Source organism: Girardinichthys multiradiatus, chromosome 14 (assembly GCF_021462225.1).
Source record: "Girardinichthys multiradiatus isolate DD_20200921_A chromosome 14, DD_fGirMul_XY1, whole genome shotgun sequence".
Classification (NCBI taxonomy): Eukaryota; Metazoa; Chordata; class Actinopteri; order Cyprinodontiformes; family Goodeidae; genus Girardinichthys; species Girardinichthys multiradiatus.
Window position 1 is genome coordinate 23,263,693 of NC_061807.1, and position 25,578 is coordinate 23,289,270.

At 41.4% G+C, this 25,578-nt stretch overlaps 1 protein-coding gene across 37 annotated transcripts in view; it reads right to left on the bottom strand.

Moving 5' to 3' along the window:
• LOC124880267 (receptor-type tyrosine-protein phosphatase delta-like) overlaps positions 1-25,578 on the bottom strand; it is a 622,546-nt gene that overhangs the window by 73,173 nt on the left and 523,795 nt on the right. For 26 of the 37 annotated variants that reach the window (XM_047385264.1, XM_047385265.1, XM_047385260.1 and 23 more), the window contains 2 exons: positions 6,873-7,061; positions 5,068-5,076 (listed from right to left, as the gene is read on the bottom strand). In XM_047385264.1, coding sequence (XP_047241220.1) covers positions 5,068-5,076; positions 6,873-7,061 — 198 coding nt within the window. The remainder of the gene's footprint in view (positions 1-5,067; positions 5,077-6,872; positions 7,062-25,578) is intronic. The other 11 variants (XM_047385268.1, XM_047385288.1, XM_047385273.1 and 8 more) reach the window with 1 other exon arrangement.

A 25,578-nucleotide genomic window follows, 5' to 3' on the forward strand; every position in this document is an offset into this window, starting at 1 on the left:
TACGGGTAGATAGAGGCTGGGGGCTTTGGAAGAAGAATCAAATAAGATTTAACAGGGTACGTAAATAAAGGTACTACAGGGAAGAGACAGGAGAGAGAAGAAGAGAGAACTTTTCTTTCTGTACTCTATTGGCAGAGGAAAGACAGGATTCATCATATAAAAATCATAAAGTCAAAGAGAAGATCTTGTGAGACACGTAGGGGGAGGTGGTACCATTTTTTTTTTTTTGAAAGTGGCATCTGAAGACCATCTACTGAAGGGGAAAAGACTTTCAGGACTTTGTACATTAGAGTGAAAGCGGACCTTTGGGTTTAAGCTAGAGGCGTAGCTGGCTGCCTCCCTTAAAGCTCTTGGGGACTATTTCATACCTAAGGTGCTGGTGTTACAACACTGAAGTGGTGGATAAGTGAGTGAGGCACAAACATGTGAGGACAGAGTATTACTTGGGTCAGTATGCGACAGTACTTACAGTGCTGTGAAAAAGTAATTGCACTCTTTCAGATTTCTTCTGTTTTTGCTTTATTTTTGTCACATTTAAATGTTTCATATCTCAAACAAATTTTAACATCAGACACTAATACTCCCACTCTTTGAACCGCCACCTTAACTTGGTGGAGGGGTTTGAGTGCCCAAATGATCCTATAGGCTATGTTGTCTGAGGCTTAAATGCCCCTGGTAGGGTCTCCCATGGCAAACAGGTTCTAGGTGACGGATCAGACAAAGAGCGGTTCAAGACACCCTCATGAGGACTATACAATCGAGGCACGTGACGTCGCCCGGTATGGCGGAACCGGGGTCCCATCGTGGAGCTAGGCCTGGGGTTGGGACCCGTCAGAAAGCGCCTGGTGGCTGGGTTGCTCCTAGCGAGACCCAGACGGGCCAAGCCTGAAGGAGAAACGTGAGGCCATCCCCCAATGGGCCAGTGCAAAGAGGTTTAGGCATCCCCGGATGCTTAGGCTGCCTCTAGGGATGTGGAATGTCACCTCACGGGGGGGGGGGGGGGGCTGCTGAGCTTGTGCAGGAGGTTGAGAGATATCAACTAGAAATAGTTGGGCTCACCTCCATGCAGAGTGTGGGCTCTGGAACCCATATCCTCGATAGGGGCTGGACTCTCTTCTACTCTGGAGTGGCCCACAGGGAGAGGCGGCGGGTTGAGGTGGGATTGCTTGTTGACCCCCAGCTCAGCCGTCTCGTGTTGGGGTTTACCCCAGTGGATGAGAGGGTGGTATCCCTGCGCCTTCGGGTTGGGGACAGGTCCCTGACTGTCGTTTCGGCCTACGGGCCAGGCGGTAGTGCGGAGTACCCGGCCTTCTTGGCGTCCCTGTTGGGGGTGCTGGATAGTGCCCCTCCCAGGGACTCCATTATTCTGCTGGGGGACTTCAACACCTACATGGGAAACAACAGTGACACCTGGAGAGGCGTGATCAGGAGGAATGGCCTCCCCGATCTAAATCCGAGTGGTGTTTCGTTATTGGAGGAGGTCGATGATCGACTTTGTTGTCATATTGTCAGACCTTTAGTCGCATGTTTTGGACACTCGGGTGAAGAGAGGGGCTGAGCTGTCCACTGATCACCACCTGGTGGTGAGTTGGATCCGCTGGAAGAGGAGAAAGCTGGACAGACTTGGCAGGCAGGCCCATGCGCATAGTGAGGGTCTGCTGGTAACATCTGGCAGAGCCCTCGGCCAGGGACGTATTCAACTCCCAACTCCGGGAGAGCTTTGACCAGATTCCGGGGGATGTTGGAGACATAGAGTCAGAGTGGAGTGTGTTCTCTGCATCTGTTGTCGATGCTGCTGCCCGTAGCTGTGGCCGTAAGGTCTGCGGTGCCTGTCGCGGCGGCAATCCCCGAACCCGGTGGTGGACACCGGCAGTGAAGGACGCTGTCAAGCTGAAGAAGGAGTCCTATCGGCTGTGGTTGCTTGTGGGACTCCTGAGGCGGGTGACGGGTACCGTGAGGCCAAGCGTGCCGCGGCCCGGGCTGTGGCAGAGCCAAAAACCCGGGCCTGGGAGGAGTTCATTGAGTCCATGGAGAAGGACTACCTGTTGGCCTCAAAGTGATTCTGGCAAACCATCCGGCGCCTCAGGAGGGGGAAGCAGTGCTTCGCCAACACTGTTTATAGTGGAGGTGGGAGGCTGCTGACCTCGACTGGGGACATTATCGGGCAGTGGAAGGAGCACTTCAAGGATCTCCTTAATCCTGCCATCACGCATTCTCTGGTGGAAACAAAGGCTGGGGACTTGGGGTTAGACTCTTTCATCACCCAGGTTGAAGTCACCGAGGTGGTTAAAAAGCTCCGCGGTGGCAGGGCTTCGGGGGTGGATGAGATCCGTACCTATAGTCTCTGGATGTTGTAGGGCTGTCATGGTTGACACGCCTCTTCAACATTGCGTGGCGGTCAGGGACAGTGCCTCTGGACTGGCAGACTGGGGTGGTAGTTCCCCTTCATAAGAAGGGTGACCGGAGAGTGTGTTTCAACTACAGGGGATCACACTCCTCAGCCTCCCTGGTAAGGCCTACGCCAGGGTATTGGAGAGGAGAGTCCGGCCAATAGTCAAACCTCGGCTTCAGGAGGAGCAGTGTGGTTTTCGTCCCGGCCGTGGAACATTGGACATTGGTACTCGAGGGTTCATGGGAGTTTACCCAACCGGTCCACATGTGTTTTGTGGACCTGGAGAAAGCATTCGCCTGTGTCCCTCGTGGTGCCCTGTGGGGGGTGCTCCAGGAGTATGAAATCGGGGACCCTTTATTACGGGCCATCCAACCTCTGTATAAGCGGAGCAGGAGTTTGGTCCGCATTGCCCGCACTAAGTCGGACCTGATCCCAGTGCATGTTGGACTCCGGCAGGGCTGCCATTTGTCACCAGATTTCTAGGCGCAGCCAAGGGCCGGAGGGGATCTGGTTTGGGGACCAGTGGATTTTGTCTCTTCTTTTTGCGGATGACGTTGTCCTGCTGGCCAATTCTAGCCAAGATCTACTGCATGCGCTGGGATGGTTCGCAGCCGAGTGTTAAGTGGCTGGGATGAAGATCAGCTCCTCCAAGTCCGAGGCCATGGTTCTCGACCGGAAAAGGGTGGCTTGTCCTCTTCAGGTTGGAGGGGAGTTCCTGCCTCAAGTGGAGGAGTTCAAGTATCTCGGGGTCTTGTTCACGAGTGAGGGAAGAATGGAGTGAGAGATCGGCAGATGGATCGGTGCAGCTGCTGCAGTAATGGGGGCACGTTGCCGGTCCATTGTGGTGAAGAGAGAGCTGAACCGAAAAGCGAAGCTCACGATTTACCGGTCGGTCTACGTTCCTACCCTCACCTATGGCCATGAACTTTGGGTCACGACCGAAATAATGAGATCCCGGATACAAGCAACTGAAATGAGCTTCCTCCGTAGGGTTGCCGGGCACTCCCTTAGAGATAGGGTGAGCAGCTCGGCCATCCGGGGGGGGTTCGGAGTAGAGCCGCTGCTCTTCCACATTGAGAGGAGCCAGTTGAGATGGCTCGGGCATCTATATCGGATGCCTCCTGGACGCCTTCCTCGGGAGTCGTTCCAGGCACGTCCCACTGGGAGGAGGCCCAGGGGACAGCCCGGACACACTGGATGGACTATGCCTCTCGGCTGGCATGGGAATGCCTTGGGCTCCCCCCGGAGGAGCTGGAATAGATGTCTGGGGAGAGGGACATCTGGGCGTCTCTGCTGAGTCTGCTGCCCCCGCGACCCGGTCCCGGATAAAGCGGAAGACGACAATGACACTAATACCCTGAGTAAATACAAAATGCAGTTTTAAAATAATGATTTACTTTCTCAGGGGAAATAGCCTTCCAAAACAACCAGACCTCATATGAAACAGTAATTGCAACTTAAACATAATAACTGGTTGCAACGCCCTTGGAAGCAACAGCTGCCATCAAGTGTTTGTGATAACTGGCAATGAGGGTGTGGAGAAATCACGGCCAACTCTTCTTTGCAAAATTGTTTTAATTCTTTCATTTTGGAGGGTTTTCAAGTGTGAAGGCTTGTTTAAGGTGACGCCACAGCCTTTGATAGGCCACTGTAAAACCTGTTTTTTGAGCCATTCAGTAAAGAACTTGCTGGTGCTTTTTGTATTACTGCCCTGCAGCATAAAGCAAAAGCACTTGAAATTAAGGTTGCAAACTGATGACCGGACATTTTCCTTTAGGATTCTTTTTTGCAGGACAGCAGAATTCACGGCTCTTGAACATACAAGTTGTCCAGGTTCTGAAGCAACAAAGCAGTCCCAGACCACCACACTACCACTACCATGTTTGACTGAAAGTATGATGTTCTTTCTCTGGTGTACTGTTTGTTCCACTCCAGATATAACTTGTACCCACAGCTTTAAAAAAATCATGGGGATATTTTTTCTATTTTTAAACCATGAACAAAACACAAACTGAAGCAAGTGAGGCTTGCATGGTTTTAAATGGTCTGGGTTCTGTTGTGACTTTCAGATTGAGCTGTTGATGCACTCTTGGAGTCATTTTGATTAGGCGCATAAGTAGCTCTCACTGTGGTTTCGCTGGAAGCCTCAGACTTTGTCACCCTTTCCTTACTGATAGATGTGATCAACTCTTTCTGGGATCCTTTATCCTGCTTCATTTTGTCAGAAAGGCTCTATTTAAGTGGCCTTTTCATTCTACAAATCGGACCATAATCAAGTATGGGTGTGATTGGTGGAACTGAACTGAAAAATAAATGTGGATCACATTTAATGCATTTTGTATTTTACTACTGAATATCTGAAACACTTAAATGTAACAAAAAAGCAAAAACAAAGAAGAGATTTGTAAGGGGGAACCACTCTCTCACAACAAAGTAGACTAAAGCTTGATGGTTAAAATCTCAAGATAACGTGGTATTAAAGCTGGCAGTGGTAGTAATAGCAGTAAGACAGTTAAACATTGTGAGGGCAAGGGGAGAGAGTGTGTGTGTTCATGTGTGTTTCTAACCCTGACACTCTAAGCTATCTGTTAGTAAAATGCATGCCATGCATTTTAATAGTTGTTGGTACATGGAAATTAGTGGGGGTGATGTGTGCTTTGGAGCTAAGCACTTACCAAAGGATTCTGTAGAATTTAAAAATATAGAGAGAAGAAAGACAGCATAAGAATTATGATTATACTCCTCATGTACGTTTAGTTAACAAGGTTTGGTTAATGCTTTAGCAAACTGCACGTGAATCAAAGTCGCACGTTAGAAGTTAAGGTTAATCTGACACACTTCTACTGAAAAAAATAAAACAAGTCAGGTTAACACGATGAATTAACAAAGGACAGCTGTGAAATCTGTGAAGACAGGTGGTCAAACAGACAAGACTTCCAATTTAAGCCGTTATGCTACTGGGTTATCAGCTGGACAGTGATGGTTAAAAATTAGAATAATTTCTCTGTTGATATTATTAAATAAAAACACAAACTGGCATTTCAACATTAAAGCAGGAGCTACAGTGCCTTGCAAAAGTATCCACACCCTTTCAGCTTACTCAGGTTTTGACTGGTTACAACCACAGACTTCAACTTATTGTGCTGGCATTTAAAGTGATATACCAACAGAAAGTAGTGCCTAATTGTGAAGTGGAATGAAAAAAAATATACACTTTTTATTCACTAGCAAAGCATGAAAAGCTGTATTTCCTACATCTGCAGTTCTTTAGGAGCCTGTGTCTAAAAGCTTTGCTCAACTGCACACAGATGGTTTGGCCCATTCTTTTTTGCAAAATATCTTAACCAGGTAGACTGACTGGAGATCATCTGAAAGGCTATTTTAAAGGCTTGCCACACGTTTTCAGCTGGGTTTGTACTGCATGTTGAGGGTCCTTGTCCTTTTGGAAGGTGAACCTCCACCCGGGTCTCAAGTCTTTTGCAGCCTCTAAAAGGTTTTCTTCAAGGATTGTCTGTTATTGTCTCTTTCTTTCATATTTATATCTCTGCAAGTAGTTTTTCTACCCCTGCTGAAGAAAAAAAAAAAAAAACAGCATGTTGCTGCCACCATGTTTCTCGGTGGGGATGGTGTGATTAAGGTGATGGTAGTATTAGTTTTCCATCTTTCCTTTCCTTTAACGTGCCAATTGTTTTGCTACTTTGTGTTGGTCTATCACTTAAAACCCCAATAAAATAGACTCAAGTTTGTAGTTTTAAGGTAACAAAATGTGACAAAGTATAACATTATGAAAATTTTTACATGGCACTGTATAAAGTCACAGAATGAAGGGATAAAGGGAAAGCTTCATGAAGTTTTACGCACTACTGTGGCTGGTTAGTTTCAAGAATTAAACTTTTTCTCTTTGAACCTAAAATGCTCTTAAAGCAAACATCTATTCAAGGACAAACATGTAAGGATAATTAATTTGCTTCTCTGCATGTTTTCCTACTTTGAAAAGCATGTGCATTAATTTGTGGGCTGTGAATGGGGCCAAATATTTATTAAAAGGTGTAAGTAATGAGGAAAAATGGTTCTAAAAAAATACTGCACCAATGCAGCGGAGTGTAAAACCAAGGTGATAGAGCGAGAAAATAATTGTTTGGTAAGAAGTCACAGCAGTGAGCAATGTGGGCAGAGGTTAGGGCAAAAGCCAGCAAACACAGAAAGGAAACAATCCCAACAGCTCATGACAACACTAGAAGACAAAGGGAGACGCACAAAGACAGACAACAGGGATGTACAGCGAGTAGAGGACAGGAAATAGTCGAAACAATGCCATTACCTATAAAATGAAAAGCCAAATGAGAAGTTAAATCATGGAAGGAAGAAGAGGATGAAAGAGCAGAGGATACAATGTTGGAGCAGATCAGATAGAAAGGGAAAAAAAGAAAGAAAGAAGTCTCCCTGTTTGGTAAATGAGTTTTCAGCAGAGGAAACCTACCTGATCGGAGCTGTTTAATGCGTCCGTTGTTGTTGGTGGTGTTGACGGGGAGGAAGTCTTTGAACCAGGAGATGTCTGGGTCGGGGTTGCCACTGGCGGCACAGAGCATTGTGGCGGTGCGTGTTCGCTCCACCACCTTTAACTGGGGGCCCATGTCTATGGTGGGGAAACCAGGGGGCAGCTGGTCCTCTGCAAAATAGGTAGGAGACATTTTGGCAAGATGTCAGGGAGAGCGTGATGCCTTGTTTTAATGAAATCATGACCTGGTTGTTGGGGAGGGTCAACTGGAGAGTAACAAAAAATACAGCAGCAAAGGAATGACATCTTCAGCAAACCTAGATGAAAAAAATGCAAACAGCAGGTTGTCTTACACTGCTAATTGTGACAGTTCAAATTATTTCCTATCCAAATTGGTGAAATATGAAATCAAAAAAAAAAAAAAAAGATTTAACTACCTGTTTACAAAAAAAAAAAAAAAAAAGAGTTATATGTAGAGGCAACGATCCAACAATGAGATCATCCAGATATTTGTTTTAAGGCCCTGGACTTTTCTTACATTTTTATTTTGTTTGATACTGAAACATTAACATTCTTTTGTCTCCACAGAGCACACATATAGGAGCAGCAAGGATAAAACTCTGGCTCATCAAAGCCAGGGTCAAGAGAAATGCTTCTTAACCTTGATGGCACACTTGCTACTGATATCCAGGGGTTGGACAATGAAACTGAAACACCTGGTTTTAGACCACAATAATTTATTAGTATGGTGTAGGGCCTCCTTTTGCGGCCAATACTGCGTCAATTCGTCTTGGGAATGACATATACAAGTCCTACACAGTGGTCAGAGGGATTTTAAGCCATTCTTCTTGCAGGATAGTGGCCAGGTCACTACGTGATACTGGTGGAGGAAAACGTTTCCTGACTCGCTCCTCCAAAATACCCCAAAGTGGCTCAATAATATTTAGATCTGGTGACTGTGCAGGCCATGGGAGATGTTCAACTTTACTTTCATGTTCATCAAACCAATCTTTCACCAGTCTTGCTGTGTGTATTGGTGCATTGTCATCCAGATACACGGCACCGCCTTCAGGATACAATGTTTGAACCATTGGATGCACATGGTCCTCAAGAATGGTTCGGTAGTACTTGGCAGTGACGCGCCCATCTAGCACAAGTATTGGGCCAAGCGAATGCCATGATATGGCAGCCCAAACCTTCACTGATCCACACCCATGCTTCACTCTGGGCATGCAACAGTCTGGGTGGTACGCTTCTTTGGGGCTTCTCCACACCGTAACTCTCCCGGATGTGGGGAAAACAGTAAAGGTGGACTCATCAGAGAACAATACATGTTTCACATTGTCTACAGCCCAAGATTTGCGCTCCTTGCACCATTGGAATCGACGTTTGGCATTGGCATGAGTTACCAAAGGTTTGACTGTAGCAGCCCGGCCGTGTATATTGACCCTGTGGAGCTTCCAACGGACAGTTCTGGTGGAAACAGGAGAGTTGAAGTGCACATTTAATTCTGCCGTGATTTGGGCAGCCATGGTTTTATGTTTTATGGATACAATCCGGGTTAGCACCCAAACATTCCTTTCAGACAGCTTCTTCTTGCATCCACAGTTAATCCTGTTGGATGTGGTTCGTCCTTCTTGGTGGTATGCTGACATTACCCTGGATACCGTGGCTCTTGTTACATCACAAAGATTTGCTGTCTTTGTCACAGATGCACCAGCAAGACGTGCACCAACAATTTGTCCTCTTTTGAACTCTGGTATGTCACCCATAATGTTGTGTGCATTTCAATATTTTGAGCAAAACTGTGCTCTTACCCTGCTAATTGAACCTTCACACTCTGCTCTTACTGGTGCAATGTGCAATCAATGAAGACTGGCTACCAGGCTGGTCCAATTTAGCCATGAAACCTCCCACACTAAAATGACAGGTGTTTCAGTTTCATTGTCCAACCCCTGTAGTTACATAGTTTTCTAATTAATTTATTATCTAACTCCCAGGCTGCAAGTGTTCTTCAGTACAACCTGATGTTTTTCTGAAACTCAATTGCCATTTTGAGCTGAATTAGACTTGCGCATTCCAAGTGTGGACATGTACAAGATTTCCTAAATGTTCTGAACTTTTAAAATCTAGCTGGCTTATCAATGCAGTTTTCCTCACTAATTTGTATTTCCTCCAAGCAGTCTGGTTCTTTCAGTTTCATTGTCCAACCCCTGTCATGGACATTCTAATAGTGTGAAAAATTCAGAATCAGGGCAGTCATGTGCCATTATTAGGAAACATTTGTATTCAGAGGTTTCACTGTTTTCTTCTTTATTGATTTTCACAAATCTGTTTCCTTTTTGTGTTAACTCCTTTATTCTGCTGCAGCCACTCCCACAGTTTGGAGGTCACGTCCCCAAATGCACCAATGACCAGTGGAACCACCAAAGCCTCAACTCTCCTCTTTGAGCCTTTGATATTTCTCAAGTTTCTCGTGATCCTTCTACTTTATGTTGCTGTCACTGGGGTTCGTTACGTCTATTTTAACTTCTGTAAACTTCTAACTTCTATTGTAACTTTCTGTAAACATCTCCCACAAGGTTCAGTAGTGTGCTCTGTTGGGACCACCGCCATGGTTACATACTTTCTACAACGTGAAAAGCCAGTACAAACTTTCCTGGAACTTTCAAAATAAATTGCATTAACCTACTTCCGGCACAGCCAGGAAATGGGTAACTGCGGACTTCCTGTGATGTCACTGTCCAAATAAAAGCACCGCTCTTGCTACATCCTGCCTCTTCTACGCGGGTCACACAGGGACCTGGACAGAGAGACCCAGCACGCTAATGTCTCTTTGCTGGCAAAAAGACAAACTCTTCAACTGGATCCGAGAGTGTCATACGATCATCAATCATATGCACTAAGTACAGATGAATCACTGCCTGTGTGTCGGGTAGATTCATTCATGAACAGGAATTAAGGTACAAGCCTGACTTGACTTTCTCTCTGAGGCCTGCAAAAACAAACTGTGTTCCCGATCGGAAAGAGGACCGCATCACTGTGGTAACGTGCATTGTGGTCAGCGGACAGAACAGGCCGCCCAGCCACTGCTCCGGAGGTTAGCTGGAAGCTAACCCTTTGTTCACAGAGCTTTCTTCAAACTTTGTTGTTGCCCGTACAACTCCTCAGCATGATTTATACGAGGTTAGGTGTTTGGGCAGAGCAATAGAGTTATTTAGGATGAAATGATCTAAACGATTTCATTTTATGAAGTTTGGTTTTGTTTGTGTTGAACTCTGCTATCTTGGTGCTAGCAGAAAATCTGCAGCACATGTGTTCAGTTTGTGTTCTGTGTTTGTGTGTTTTTAAAGTTAAGATAAACTTTATTTAAAGGGTGATTTTAAACACAGAAGATCGGCCATAACGCGCCGTCCGCGCTCATGCATTTTAACCTTTTTATTGACGATATTTTAAAGGTGTGTGTTTGATTCTGGTGCTAAGCTATCAGCTTCTTTTGTTAGCTCCACTGCTAACAGGTAAGGACACGTGCTTGCATACTTAGGCCCACTTTTCCAGAAAGATTTGGTTCTTTTCCAAAATACCTCCTTAAATATTTGACCATTTCCTTAATAATATTTCTTTAAATATTTTAATAAATAAAGGCAGCTAATGAGACACCGCTGAGAATTAGTCATCCAGAAAGTTGGTTTTATTCAGCAGATCATTCTTTAAAATATTATTTGATAAAATATTTTTTCTGATCTTGCATTGTGAATGGTTGTCTAAACGTTTGCTGATTATTTCCTAAGTTGGTTCCAAGACTAACTCAACTTCACTTCCAGATTCTTCAAGATAATCCTTGGTTCTCAAACATAAATATTGCAGGGTAATGTTGCATCACTCTTTTTGGTCATGGTTTTCAATCATCTTTAATCAACTTGTTCATATTGTACATAGCCCATTAGTTATCCTTATTCTTATTCTTTAATTCTGCTTGGTAGTTTAGCTGGATTGTTTTAGCATAGTAAAGAGTTTGTTGATTGAAATATGTTTGACTTTGATTTGACTTATTTTTGTTAATACATTTTTGCATTTTAAGAGATTGTGTGAATTCATTCCATGTGTGTGCAGAGTTTTGCTGTTCAATAATGTCAGAGCTTGGCTCACACCTTTCTATTTTGTCCTAATACCACCGCCTTACTGGGCTGGTATTCACAGGACAACCCTTAACAGACCGAAATATTATTTGATAAAATATTAAAATATGAATATTAAATAATATTGTCAAATTCATAGTCACAACAGTTCATAGTTAGATGAGAAAACCAGAAATGCAGCCTTCATTCTAATTTGTCCCGAAGGTGTTCAAAAAGGTTGAGGTCAGGACTCTGTGCTGGTCAATCAAGTTTCTCCACAAGAAAACTTTATACACCTGCAGCCGTGGAAGTGATTGGAACACCAGAAATCATTGATTTGGTGGGGTGACCCAATACTTTTGCCAATATAGTGTATGTTCTTGTGCACTGTCCATCCACTTAATGATAGCATCCTATGTTCACTTTGCCAGCCAGTATCTGACATCCTGTTATGTGCTGGACTCTTTCAGCAGCCTGCACCTTAGACTCAGTCTGATGAGGTAGGCCCTATATTGCTCTTATGCTGAGTACCTGTACCTGAGTACCTGTTCCTGTGCTGCCATGATTCAGACCAGCCATCTCTAGTCATTGGTAGCACCTTGCATTTATCACCAGCATCTTCAAACTGGTAGGGATACGCCATCTTTCCATGATGGGGCCTCCAGATCTTTTCTTCCATACTGGTTTTCTATTGCTGGAGACCTTCATTTATATTTTGCTGTAAGCCAGGGAGAAGTGTTAGAGCTTTCTTTCAACCAGCAGTTCAGCAGTAGGGAGCAACAGATGGGGCAGGAATGGTGCTTCATTACTTTATGCTCTATACCGCCAGAGAAAATTCAGGTCATTCTGGTACTTTTACTGGCATCTCATTAAAAAGGACTTCAAGTTGCAGAAACGTATAGCATAACTTTTTAAAACCTTGGTATACCTTGATGCCAATGACCGACCCATGTCTATAATAGGTAAAAACAGAGTTCTAGTAACAATTTTACCAACCACCATATATCCTGCTTGCATTTATTTATGCAACATACATATGAAAATACTATTTGAACAACCTTTTTACAGATGTGTACAGACCTAAATAAGGCAACTGCTACATTTTGCATTGCTTGTGCTATCTCATTGGACTCATAATACAATAGTTGGAAGGGATAATATCAGACTATCCTCAAGCTTATAAGGGACAACAGCTTCCAGTAAAATCTTCTTTTTGAGGAAAATGCATTTTGTTGTGGCTGAACTGCGACAACATGGTGAGTATAAAGACTTCTAAATTAAAGCTGTCATGTTTGTAGGATGGTTGTGTATAATCTTTTGAAATTTTAACACATGAGTCAGTAAAATATAATTGAAAGCAGCAAAAATACTCATCTTCTTGGATGTTTCTATATTGCAGTAACCAGGGTATTATTCAATTTAATAATTTTACACTTTAAACATTTCAACTAAGTGTGTGCAAAATGCAGGTAAATACTGTATGTTTTCTAAAAAGCAAAACTATTTCTGTAATGGCAGCATGCAGAAGAAAGGACCCTGACACACTGGCTACAAATCCATTCAGGTGAGGTAGAGCTTTGATGTTCTTTGATGACGGTGGGTGGTTGCGCTGTGTTGTCTAAGCTGTCTTGTTCCTGACGTGTCTCAATTTTCAGACTGAACAGGGCCAGGGGTACATCTTGCTGCAAGTTGAGATGTGAAAGATGATAACTCACAGGCACACTTTGCTCTAAATTTATTCTTTTACCAAAACAAGGCAAAAACAAAGCCTGGAGCAGCTTTATTTGATGCTTGCCACTCTTAAGATTAAGTATTTCTGGCTTGCAGCGAGAATTGATCTCTGAAATGTTGCATGTTTTAATTTTCTATTTGGCATAATGTCTCAATTTGCAGAATGCCTGCCTCTCTGCAGTGTTAGCCAAGTGTTAAAACTCCAAAACAAGACCTACTTATTCTGACTGCCAACAAGGCTTATGCACACCTTTAAGTCTTCATTTCCCTGCTGTGATATGGCTAATTAATATATTCCCTTGCTTTCGTAAATGCCGCTGTTTGTTTTTGGATCATCGGTCCTTCATTAAATTTTCATGAGGCGTCATCAGTTTGGAGATGCCATATACTGCATGCAGCAGAACGACAAACATGGCCGCCTTACAGCACTGCCTTTGGTTGTCTGGCATGGAAAACCACCTCCATGGATAAATCTTCTCTGAAATAAGACCGCATTACAAACAAGTAACTTCAAACTGAACTGCAAAACTTTCCAAACGTGACTCTGTGTCCCTGCCTGAACTGAAACAGTGTTTGTTAATTTGTAAATTTAGGTGAAAAAAGTCTATTACAAATGTAGTTTGCTCTATTTTTTTTTTTAGGATTTTCACAGAGCTTATAATTTGGCCATTTGAGGGGCTTGATATTTGTCAATTATTTCCAAAACAATATTTCAGTAATTTGCATATGTTGTCAACAAGAAATTGGAAAATTAAAAAAACATGACTTTACACCTCAACTGACAGTTTCAGATTTGATGCTATATCGCAAAGGGCTATTTCACAGATAAAATCTTTAATATTCAGACACATTATGCCTGATCTGGATAAGTCACAACAATGTAGTGGCCAACTTCCATGTCCAGTGCTGCCTTTTGCATTAGAAACCACAAAACTGGCAACATTATACTTTATTAAAAAAATTAAGTTTACTGAAACGTATGGGGCAAGAATGCTGTCAAAAACAATGTGTATGTAAAGACGGAAATGTGTGCATATTAGTCAATAGTTGTGCATAAGTAAAATCCAAAAGAGGTATTGTATATTTTCTCTATAAGAATACAAAATAAAATGTTACAGCTTTAAGAAATTACAAAGATAAAGTTCAAGTTTACAGTTGTGGTTCATTCTTTATGAATACAATATGCTATAACAGTTTGTGAATACGATTTCTTTTCTATGAGAATACGAATTTACATCAGCGACTTGGCATCACGTGATCTCAGGCTGGTTAGTGGATCACAGATAATTCAGATTAAAAGGAATAGTTAAATGGTTAAATGGAGACAAGAGAGTTGTAGCAGACATCATTAAAATAAAGACTTGTTAGCAATCATTTTTAGCAGAGACTCTGGATATATTTCTGACTTGTAAACAAAATGTGTTAATCAAATCCATCTCGCCCTACATCAAGGTAGTCTGCAGATTTCAAGCAAGGAAGCTTATATGACTCCAGGCATTGCATTTAAAATTAATGGGTTGTTGCAAGACTTTCTGGCCTTTTGAATGCATTGCCACTTAGCCCAGAAATACATTTTACTGCTGCGTTGCAAGCACATGCTCATTGAAAATGGCCACAGTCTTAACATTAGCAGTTTGGTATCTGAAAACCTTTTTTCTCCTGCAGATTGTGTGATTTAGATCAAATAAACAAGTGTTTTGGTGTTCTCAAGCTGCTCCTATCCTCATTTATTTCCCTGTAAATTGAATTACCACTGTGACAATATATAAAGGGCAGGGAAATTGAATACATCTGGTAGCTTGCACTGTTAACAACTCGCCTCAAGACAGCTGCTGCAGCATTGTCCTTAGAAGGCCTGAGACATAAATTAAATCAGATTAATCGCAGTTTAATCACATTCGTTTGTTTTTGGAGGAAAAGTTTATTTATTGACTAAGCCTTAAAAGTAAAGATTGAGATAATTAATCAAGCTGGGGCCAAGTGGCTAGAGGTTTGTGCCATGTTTGCATTTTCTGTAATAGTTAAATGATCGTTTTTCAAGCTAAATTAATTTGTTCACGAAGGACCAGCTTCATTAGAAGGACTACAGAAGTTCTGAGCTGCTTTGTACAACTGAAAAAAGAATAAATAAAAAAATAAGTTTAGTTTTAGGCCCAGAGGTTGCATAACTGTCAACATGATTGGTTTTCAAAAGCTAAATACATGCAGTCTGTGTTTCCTTCTTTCCAACAAATCAATTTGAATTTCTGACAATCAAGTATGAAGACGTGTCTGAAAAATGAAACTTACCGAACAAAACTGGTTAAAATTAGACAGATTACAACACCAAAAATTTAGGGATAAACAGGAGCCAAGGCTGGACTACCAGATGTTTGGTTGGGTTCCCACAGCCTGGGTCCAGAACCTTTGATTTCTGGACACCACTTAGTTGAATGACAACATGTCGCTAAACGAGTTAGGAAGGAAGGGGACCAGCATTATGGGCGGTCTTACTGCATTTACAATTATCCTTAGGAAACAATTCTAGATTAGAGTTGAGCTAAAAAGTGATGCAGAACAAAGTGTGGAAACCAGGAGGTCATGAGGAATCCTGTTTTCACTGATGTTCTCACTATTTTCACCCTGAAGGTTTTCTGGACATGTCCCAGAGAGGATAGCCAGGTATGGATCCCAGAACTCTCTGGATGAGCTGAAGAGTGTTGCCAGGGAGAGGGATGTTTGGGTTTCCTACCTCCAACCTCTGTGTCACAGTTTCAGATAAGCAGAACACACTGAATGATTGGATGGATAGAGGTTAAAAATGGGACCCAAAAGCTGAATTAAATGTTTCCAATACAATATGAAAACTCATAGTTTATTGTTGTAAAACACTATGAAGCATCATTATGTTACAAAATTTGTTTAATTGCCGGTAGGTTCTGTTAATGCTGCACAAAACCTGTTCAAAGGGCACCAAAAGTCCTCTATACAACCACAATTAATAGACTATACATAATATAACTTGGGCACAAAGACACCCTATGCAATATATGAAAGTCATGCCTGAAAGGTGAGATTAATAAAAAAAAAGGCAAAATGTTCTTACATATTTCCCTCGCTTATCCTATTCTACCTTGCTGAGAACTGCTATCTCAAGGACATACTCTAAGACAAGGGCAATTTCTGCCTTACAGACCCATACTGTATATTCAACAATGGATCTACACACTAAATGAGATGGAAGGGAAAGAAATGCTGAAGTCACCTTCTAAAGAAGTGCTGAGCACTGGTGCTTGATATAAAAAGACCCCCAATGACAATTTGCACACATTAGCCACTGCCAGACTATCAGGCCATATGAGTGTGTAGTGCTAAGCATTTGGACGAGTATAAAAAGGACATTGGCTTAAAAAGTACTTCCGTGAGCAGATTTTTCCAGAAGACATGAGGCCATTGGACAGAAACTCACCCCATTAGCAGATTATATCTATTGATCATGCTCACAGAAATATGGGCGTAAGTGAAATCACATTTTCCTTGTATGAGAACGGTGGCCACTGCAGTTATCATCTTGTATCATATTAAGTGTTGCTTGAGTGCTGCAATAAATTCTCTACAATTTGCAATTATACTGCAGTTGTCACCAGTATCCAGTTTTTCACTATACGTTCAAAGTAAACTTCTTTAGTAAGTAGAGTAAAAAGTGAATTGGTAACAATCTAATTAAATAAGCTCAAATTATTTTTATATGTTTGCTGTGTTTTTTCTACTTTGAGATTTTCATGATGCAAGTCAGTTCTGGTCTTTTAAAGCTTTACATGGATTAATGTAGCTCCAAACACTTGGTAGAATGGTAAAATTAATATCAGCCCGCAGTTCTTTTTGGGTTTCACTTCTCATCAAACCACCTTCACATAAATTAGCCCCCCTGGTAAAGACATGCTAAAAGCTATAAAATAAAGGCATCTTCATCACACTGGAAAATGGTGAAATGGAAAAGTGCACGAGGAGGGAAAGAAAAAACAAATGGGCAGAAATGGAGTGAAAGAATGTGAGCAAATTGTAACTAATTGTAAACTTTATTTAATCTGACAGTTTTGAGTTTTTTGAATGGGTAAAAATTTATATCTCTGCATGTGCAAAGCTGGTAGAGACAGACACCTGGAGACTTGAAGCTGTAATCACAGCAAAAGGTAGTTCTAAAAAGTACCAACTCAGTGGGATTGATTACAAATGCAAAACATTCATTCATATTTGACTTCATAATTACTTACTAGCTAGTGCTAGCTTTTCACATAAAACAATTGTTTGTAGCAGTCATGTTACAAAACAGGAAAAGGTAAAAACAGGTATGAGCACTTTTGCAAGGTTAGAGCTTTGCAAGTTTAAAACACCTGAAATTTAACAAACAGGGCTGGAAGATAACCCAAGTTTATTTTGCCCCCACACAGGATGGTAAGGGAGCTAAAACGTATCTCCAAAGCACACTGTTTGAGCACAGCAGCTGACTTTTCAGTGAGAGATTATGCCACCACTAACGCTATTTTAAAGGTTTTTATATGTATATTTTCACCTATGCAGAGGGCACTATATGTTGACAGCTTTGTGACAATACAGAATGACGTCCAATATTAACAATCTGTGTCCAACACTCAGCCCCTCTGCTGGTCCATCAGATTCATCTGCATCTTTCTCTCACTGTTTTTTTATTCAGCTTGAAGTGGGTTAGTGTTGCCAGATATTGATGTTCTCCTAATGTACCTTAGTGTACACCTTTAAGTAGAGCAGACTGGACAATTTCTTTGCAACGAGTATATTGATATTTACACAGTTGCCTGTGGAGATGTCTTAACAATATTCTGCAGCACAAAGCAATATAACAATTCCCCTTTTATGAGACCGAAAATGCATTATCTCCAAAAATAACCCAGTAAAGGGAGTCTGAGCAGAAAACAAGCGTTTGTTGCACAGAGGTTTCAGAGGAACAAAAATAAAAAGATTAAAAAAAAAAAACCTTTCTGGTCACATTCTGGCTTAAGTTCTGTGGTTGCTGCACAAGGATTGGATTTGATCCGACCTTTTTCCCACCAAGCGGAACAAGACTTTTCACCCCGCGGTTGAGGATATTCTTCAGGGAAAATCCCTGCGGGCCGTAATAAGATATATTTGTTGGACCTATTTGAGTGGATACAATCTGCTCAAAGAGGCTGTCACAGGTCACTTGCTGTGGCACAAAGAAGAAAAATGAGTGTCGAGACATATTGTTCTTCTAGTGCCCGGCCAAAGATGCTGGGAGACAAAAAAAAAAGAATCTGGTGTCAGAAACGACTGACACCCAGATGGTCTAGCACTAAAGATTGCTCTCAACCAGGTTCAAATCAATATGATTCTCACCATCTCGTTAAAAGTTATCTGCCAGGGACGACAACATAAAAAAGTGAAAAGCCACTAAATATTATCTTTAAAGTTGACAGGAGTGCTTATTTTTCTCAGCAGCCTAATCTAAACCCACTTCACCACCAAACCACAGCATGTAATTTGAAACTGAGGCAAACTGATTAAACATATTTCCATGCTCAAAAGTCCAAAAGCAGTTAAAGGAATGTTAGAGCATGCTTATAAAGGTAACCATATAGTGCTCTGAACACAATATTGATTGGAATTGACTTTTTTAGTCTTTGCGAGTGCATTAGCATGTCGAAACTGGTTTGACAGCCAGTTTTTTTTACTAACTGGTTTAAGTCTGTCTTTAAGAATCTTATTGAATACTAAATTGACACTCATAAATAGGGAACAGCAGGAAAGATATGAATTTCTAAACATTCACAAGGCAGCTAAAAATCCTCATCTAGGCCACTGTACAAATTTGTTCTTGTGATGCCATGATTTAAATGTATGCTTGGATGCAGTGTGATGCTGAAGCATTAAATCCCTCCTCATCTTGATCTTTCCATAAGATACCCAAAGGTTTGGGGTTAAAAATGAAGTTGGGAACTCCAGCTCCATCTAAACAACAGCAACCCTTCAGCACGGTGCTGCCACCATCATTGTGTGTTCTTTTGGTGATGTGCAGGGTTGTTTTGTGCTTTCAAAAACATTTTTTCATTTTTACATTTTTATTTTATTGTGGTCCAAAAGTTCAGGTTGGGGTTCATCAGATCCCTCCAGGTTTCGAAAGATTTCAGCCGGGCCTGCCTCATTGATGACAACATATTTAAGTTTACACCCATCCTTTCTATACACATGGTGTTCAATTTTCTCACATTTGCATCTCTGTAGTGCAAACCATGTTTCCATTTGATGAGGTTGTTGATTTGATAACACAATAAAAACTAGGTCTGGCATAATTTATTTACAGTTTTGTCTTCTTCTGTGCGACTACTTAATATCGTCAGTTCAGAGACGATTTGAATCCTCCTTAACACAATGTTCGTTCAGCTCGTATTCCACTGACATATTCAATTATTTGTTTTTGTGGCCTGGCATGGGAGAGGGAACTGTTAATTATGCTTTTGTTTTAACACAAACAAAATTACTCAACCAAACGTAAGAGCTCTCAATTAACAAAGCAAGGCAGCGATATCATTTTGTGCCAAATCTATGACGGCATCTGTTCTGTTTTTCTCTGTCCCCACAGCCTGTCTAACATGTCAACAGTTTAGTCAACAATATCACAGATTTCCTTACTCTGCCTACAAGTTCCAGTTTACGTTGAGATAAAAGGTGCACTTTTACTGTATAGGGACTACGGGTTGACAGGTTCTACATCAGTGCCCACCATTTCGCTTTATCAGCTACCCACAGCTTGGTGGAACAGCCTAGAAGTTGGACACACACTTAGTTTCTTTATGTAACACTCCATCCATCATTCCTTTGCAGATCTTAACCATATGTTGGCCAAACCATGTCCAATCAAAGTCCAATCCATGAAGGCCCACACCTTAAGGGACTGGAAGGACCTAACTAATGGTGGATACAACAGCACATCTTCAGGGGACTAGTGGAGTTCATGCCTCTATATTTTAGGGGTGCTATGTCAGCAAACAGGAGAACAACATGTTATTAGACAAGTAGTTATAATGATTAGCCTGATTATTGTATGGGCTGCTATAAAGCTCAGTGTTAATTAAGTGTTCCTTTCCCTCTTGTAATTTCAAACTTCCAAGAAAAAAACAAGACATCAGTCAGTCAGTCATTTTCTATACCGCTTCTTCCATAGTTGATCGTGGGGAAGCTGGTGCCTATCTCCAGCAGTCTATGGGCAGGAGGCGGTGTACACCCTGGACAGGTCACCAGTCCATCGCAGGGCAACGCACAAATAACCATGCACACACTCATTCATACACCTAAGGGCAATTTAGAGAGACCAATTAACAGGCATGTCTTTGGACATGCCAAAATACAGGGGTTGGACAATGAAACTGAAACACCTGTCATTATAGTGTGGGAGGTTTCATGGCTAAACTGGACCAGCCTGGTAGCCAGTCTTCATTGATTGCACATTGCACCAGTAAGAGCAGAGTGTGAAGGTTCAATTAGCAGGGTAAGAGCACAGTTTTGCTCAAAATATTGAAATGCACACAACATTATGGGTGACATACCAGAGTTCAAAAGAGGACAAATTGCTGGTGCACGTCTTGCTGGCGCATCTGTGACCAAGACAGCAAGTCTTTGTGATGTATCAAGAGCCACGGTATCCAGGGTAATGTCAGCATACCCCCAAGAAGGACGAACCACATCCAACAGGATTAACTGTGGACGCAAGAGGAAGCTGTCTGAAAGGGATGTTCGGGTGCTAACCCGGATTGTATCCAAAAAACATAAAACCACGGCGGCCCAAATCACGGCAGAATTAAATGTGCACCTCAACTCTCCTGTTTCCACCAGAACTGTCCGTTGGGAGCTCCACAGGGTCACGGCCGGGCTGCTATAGCCAAACCTTTGGTCACTCATGCCAATGCCAAATGTCGGTTTAAATGGTGCAAGGAGTGCAAATCTTGGGTTGTGGACAATGTGAAACATGTATTGTTCTCTGATGAGTCCACCTTTACTGTTTTCCCCACATCCGGGAGATTTATGGTGTGGAGAAGCCCCAAAGAAGCGTACCACCCAGACTGTTGCATGCCCAGAGTGAAGCATGGGGGTGGATCAGTGATGGTTTGGGCTGCCATATCATGGCATTCCCTTGGCCCAATACTTGTGCTAGATGGGCGCGTCACTGCCAAGGACTACCGAACCATTCTTGAGGACCATGTGCATCCAATGGTTCAAACATTGTATCCTGAAGGTGGTGCTGTGTATCAGGATGACAATGCACCAATACACACAGCAAGACTGGTGAAAGATTGGTTTGATGAACATGAAAGTGAAGTTGAACATCTCCCATGGCCTGCACAGTCACCAGATCTAAATATTATTGAGCCGCTTTGGGGTGTTTTGGAGGAGAGAGTCAGGAAAAGTTTTCCTCCACCAGTATCATGTAGTGACCTGGCCACTATCCTGCAAGAAGAATGGCTTAAAATCCTTCTGACCACTGTGCAGGACTTGTATATGTCATTCCCAAGACGAGCTGATGCTGTATTGGCCGCAAAAGGAGGCACTACACCATACTAATAAATTATTGTGGTCTAAAACCAGGTGTTTCAGTTTCATTGTCCAACCCCTGTACATATTTTCTTTAATATATTTTTTACTGGGGACTACCTCCAAATCCAACATGGCTGCCTTGGGTATAAAAGCTAGTCATGGCTGCAGCTATAAAAAAGAAATATTGGCATTTCTGGTAGTATGTATAAAAATGAATCAGTTGCACTCATCCTATTTCTTATTTTTTGACTCAGTCCTTCAAGTGAAGGCATTAATGATTGATGTCTAAAATGATGTAACACATTTTTATTAGCTAGTAACAGTAACAGCTGGCTTGGGTACCTATCTATAGGTATTAGCTATAGCTAATTTGGAATGTTTTTCTACTTCATGATGGATTAGTTTGGTGACATTTATAAATTAAAGACTTGACTTCTGATGTAAATGAAAAAAAGACTGATAATATGTACTTGAACGCCCTCTGCATTCAGTAAGATGTCTGTGGTAGAAGATTAGGAAAAGTCAAGACACCACTGACAGCTACTTTTGACGTTGACAGTATGAAGTACCATTTCTGAATGGCAGCTACAGCCCTTGAATCAGAAGGCAACAAGTCTGACAAGCATTCAGAACACAAACACACTGCTGAGCAAAATGAAGCAGAGATTAACTGAGATGGATGAATTTGTCTTTAACTTCTGTCAGAGAATCCAAAGCTTATATTTATCTCATAAGGTACATCCCAGTCATGTTTGGCACAAATGTTGTCCAGTCTAAATAGGATTAGGATTTTACATGGCAACACTTTTAAGCCAGATTTTCCAACTAAGCATCCTGGCACCTTCACATAAAGGATGCTTTTTAAAAGATAAAATATTAGGGAAAAACATGCTCAGCACTTTCTTATATTTGACAGTGAAAATACATTTACCCTACTTTAGTGTTTGAATGGGTTTAAGGCAACTGAACCTCCAATTGACCAAAACCTTTCCATTTGTGGGGTAAATTTAACCTGCTCTGTCCAAACAAGCCAATAATTTAGATGAGCTCAAAAGAAGGGATGATCTAAATTTTATTGCACAACCGAGAAGTAGTTTAGAATGAAATAATCTAAAAATGTTTTCGTTTTATGAAGTTTGGTTTTGTTTGTGTTTAAACTCAGCTATCTTAGTGCTAGCAGATTATCTGTTCAGCACACGTGCTCAGTTTGTGTGTTGTGTGTTTGTGTTGGTTTGTTTTTTAAGTTAAGACAAACTTTATTTAAAGGGTGATTTTAAACACAGAAGATCGGCCATAACGGCCATAAATTCTTGTATTTTAAGAAATTGTGTGAATTCATTCCATGTGTGTGCAGAGTTTTGCTGTTCAATAATGTCAGAGCTTGGCTCATCCCTTTCAATTTTGTCCTAATACCACCGCCTTATTAGGCTGGTATTTACAGGACAACCCTTAACAGACCGAAATATTATTTAATAAATATTAAAGTATTAATATTAAATAATATATTCATTCTCAAAATTACAACACCGTTTAAAATCCATACTGATTTCAGAAAATGTTTATAGATAAAAAATAACTGTGCAGCAGTTTATGAATGAGTCAGTAGATTTCTTGCAGGTCAAACTAACCATGCTGAAGGGTTCAAGTTTACTATAAAAAGGTCATAAGCCATGACCTTTAACCAAGAATGGATGTTTTCACACAAGCCTTGTACCTAATAACCTAAAAACAGGGTTTTGTCAGTCTTCCAGTTGATTTTGTAGATGCACAGTCTTGGAAAGCTTTCAAAAATTAAGCACTAAAACTAAGTACACCCACTGATTTAATAGCTTATAGAGCCACCTATAGCAGCAATTACATACGGCAATTGTTGTCTGTTTGACCTTTTTAGTGTCAAATTGTTGTGGAAGGTTTTTGGCACAGTCCTTACCAAATTGTGTCACTTCACTGATTCTTTTCTTTTTCTGCCATTCTGTTGTAGACCTGCTGCTGTTTTTGGGATGCCACACTCCTGCTGTGCCGGTATGGGCCAAGCTTTAGCTTTCAGAGAGATGGCACATTTACATCTGGAATATTTTAGGACACAGTGGAGTAAATTGTCAACTCAATGAATACAATATGTCCAAATCCATTACGCTGGAAAACAAGCCCAAATCAGCACCCATCTACCACCATGCTTGATAGTTGGTACAGGGTGCTTGTATTAATTGTGTTTGGTTTTCCCCTGTGACATTTAGCATGCTAACTGAGGCATGTAGAGTCTGATGCAGCTCTTTGATTACTTTTTTTTTTTCATTTTCTCTGTGGAATGCCTAATCTGAGGGGGGATTATTTGCTTAGAGGTCCAGTCCTGGAAGGAAGAGAACAATCTTGCTCAGTGTAAAATGATGCATATACAATTGGTTCAAGTGGCTTTATAATCCTAGCCAAATTGATAGCTAGTAACACTTGATTCTCTATAGTCATTGTTGACCTCTTTCTCTTCTTGCATTGTATTAACACACACCAGTATGGTCCAGATTAGCCACACCTGTCAGGAAACCCTTAAATTCTACTAAGGTAGCAATATTTATTAAGTTTCTCTTTTGCATTTTTGGTCTCATGACTGTATAATGCTTTTAAAAATCCAGCAAAGTAGACCAGATTTTGGCTAAAGACCACTTTTTGCATTGTTAGTTGTGCAGACAAAAAGGTATGTTTTTTTCTGTAAAGAAACAGCAGTGAAAGCTTAGCAACACTGGAGGAAAATATGCTTCAGTTTAGCTTATTAGTTGGCTCTACAGGTACAGAGCACGATAATTAATATTACCATGAATGCACCACCGTTGGCTCATACTGCTAATTTCATTTTACTGTAATAGAGTTTTTAGGGGAACATTCCCTGTCTGACACAAAGTGGCATTATGTCTTCCTGGCTTGGAACCTCTAAAAGGTTGTTCAGTAATTGGCTGAACAAATACAATCTTTTTATGAAAACTGTTAAAAAAAAAACCAAAGGCAGGCAGCAGGGGACCATCAACTAGCCACTAAGATTTTATTTTGCATTGTTGCCTTAAGAGGTAGAAAAGGAACAAGCTGTGAAACACAATTTGGACTTTTCTTCAGAACTGAACTGATGATGAATGTTAGAATAAAGTATGGGAGGAGGAAGACAAAGGCACAGAACACTCTACTAAGCAAAAGGTTCCTCGCTGTCTGTCTGAGTGAAAAATGACATCTTCTCCCCCTTTGCCCCACACTGATTGTTTCTTCCATAAATCCCCTTCGAGACTGTGTAATTAATTGAATGCTGCTTATTTGTCATTAAAAATCCCTCAGCTAATGCCCAACATTATGAGAGAACCATCGTAAAATCAATCTTATTAATCATGATGCCCTTTTCCTACAGAAAAACCTTCACAGGTGAACAGTCTAAGCTTTTCTCATACCGAATGACATTGGAGAACTAGTTTTAAAACTCTTAATTCGACTTGGGACTTAAACTATGTAGAAAAATAGGCAGTTTTCATCATTTACAGTAATGAGAATACAGATGAGTTTTTTTCTACTTTTCTATAAATTGAGCCATTGCTGGGACTCTTGGAAAGCACGCACTCTTAACGAAATTTATGGAAAGCCCTCCTATAACTTAAGGCTCAGGCCAAAGACATAACTGCATGGTTTTAGGAAAAAATGAAAGTGCAACCCAATAAAATTTTGTCCTGACAATACTAATTCCAATCAAATCACATGTTCCTTTTTTCTATCTTTCTTTACTATCATTATGTTCTCACCAATGTATTTGGTTTAGGTTCTCAATTATTATAGCCCACCAAATATTACATCCAAGAGCTACTTTGTGATTGGTACTTGGTACACATTGATAATGTGATGATGACTGTGATTCAATAAATTGTGCTGCCCCTAAACTTTAGCTTTTGTTCATTAAAAACTTTTGGTCTTTGAATTTAAAAACCATCAAAATGACCCATCAAAGTTTTCATCCTGTCATCCTCCCAAGACATTTATCATGGTCATCGCTGATAGGGCAAGATTGGATCAGCCAAGCGGAGGGCATGCAACAGAGATATACGCCACTTCTGGCAAGGCATTCCAACTCTCCGCAGGCCGGGTGTCATTCATAAACATGACGGATTAGCTGTGATATCCCTCCATTTACAACGCAAGTGAGGGGGTGGGAGGAAGAGAATGAAAGCAGAGAGAGAGCGTTAGTGTCGGATGCCCCTTTGGGGTGTTGCCAGAACGGATGGGTAAAAAGGGAGATGAATAGAAGA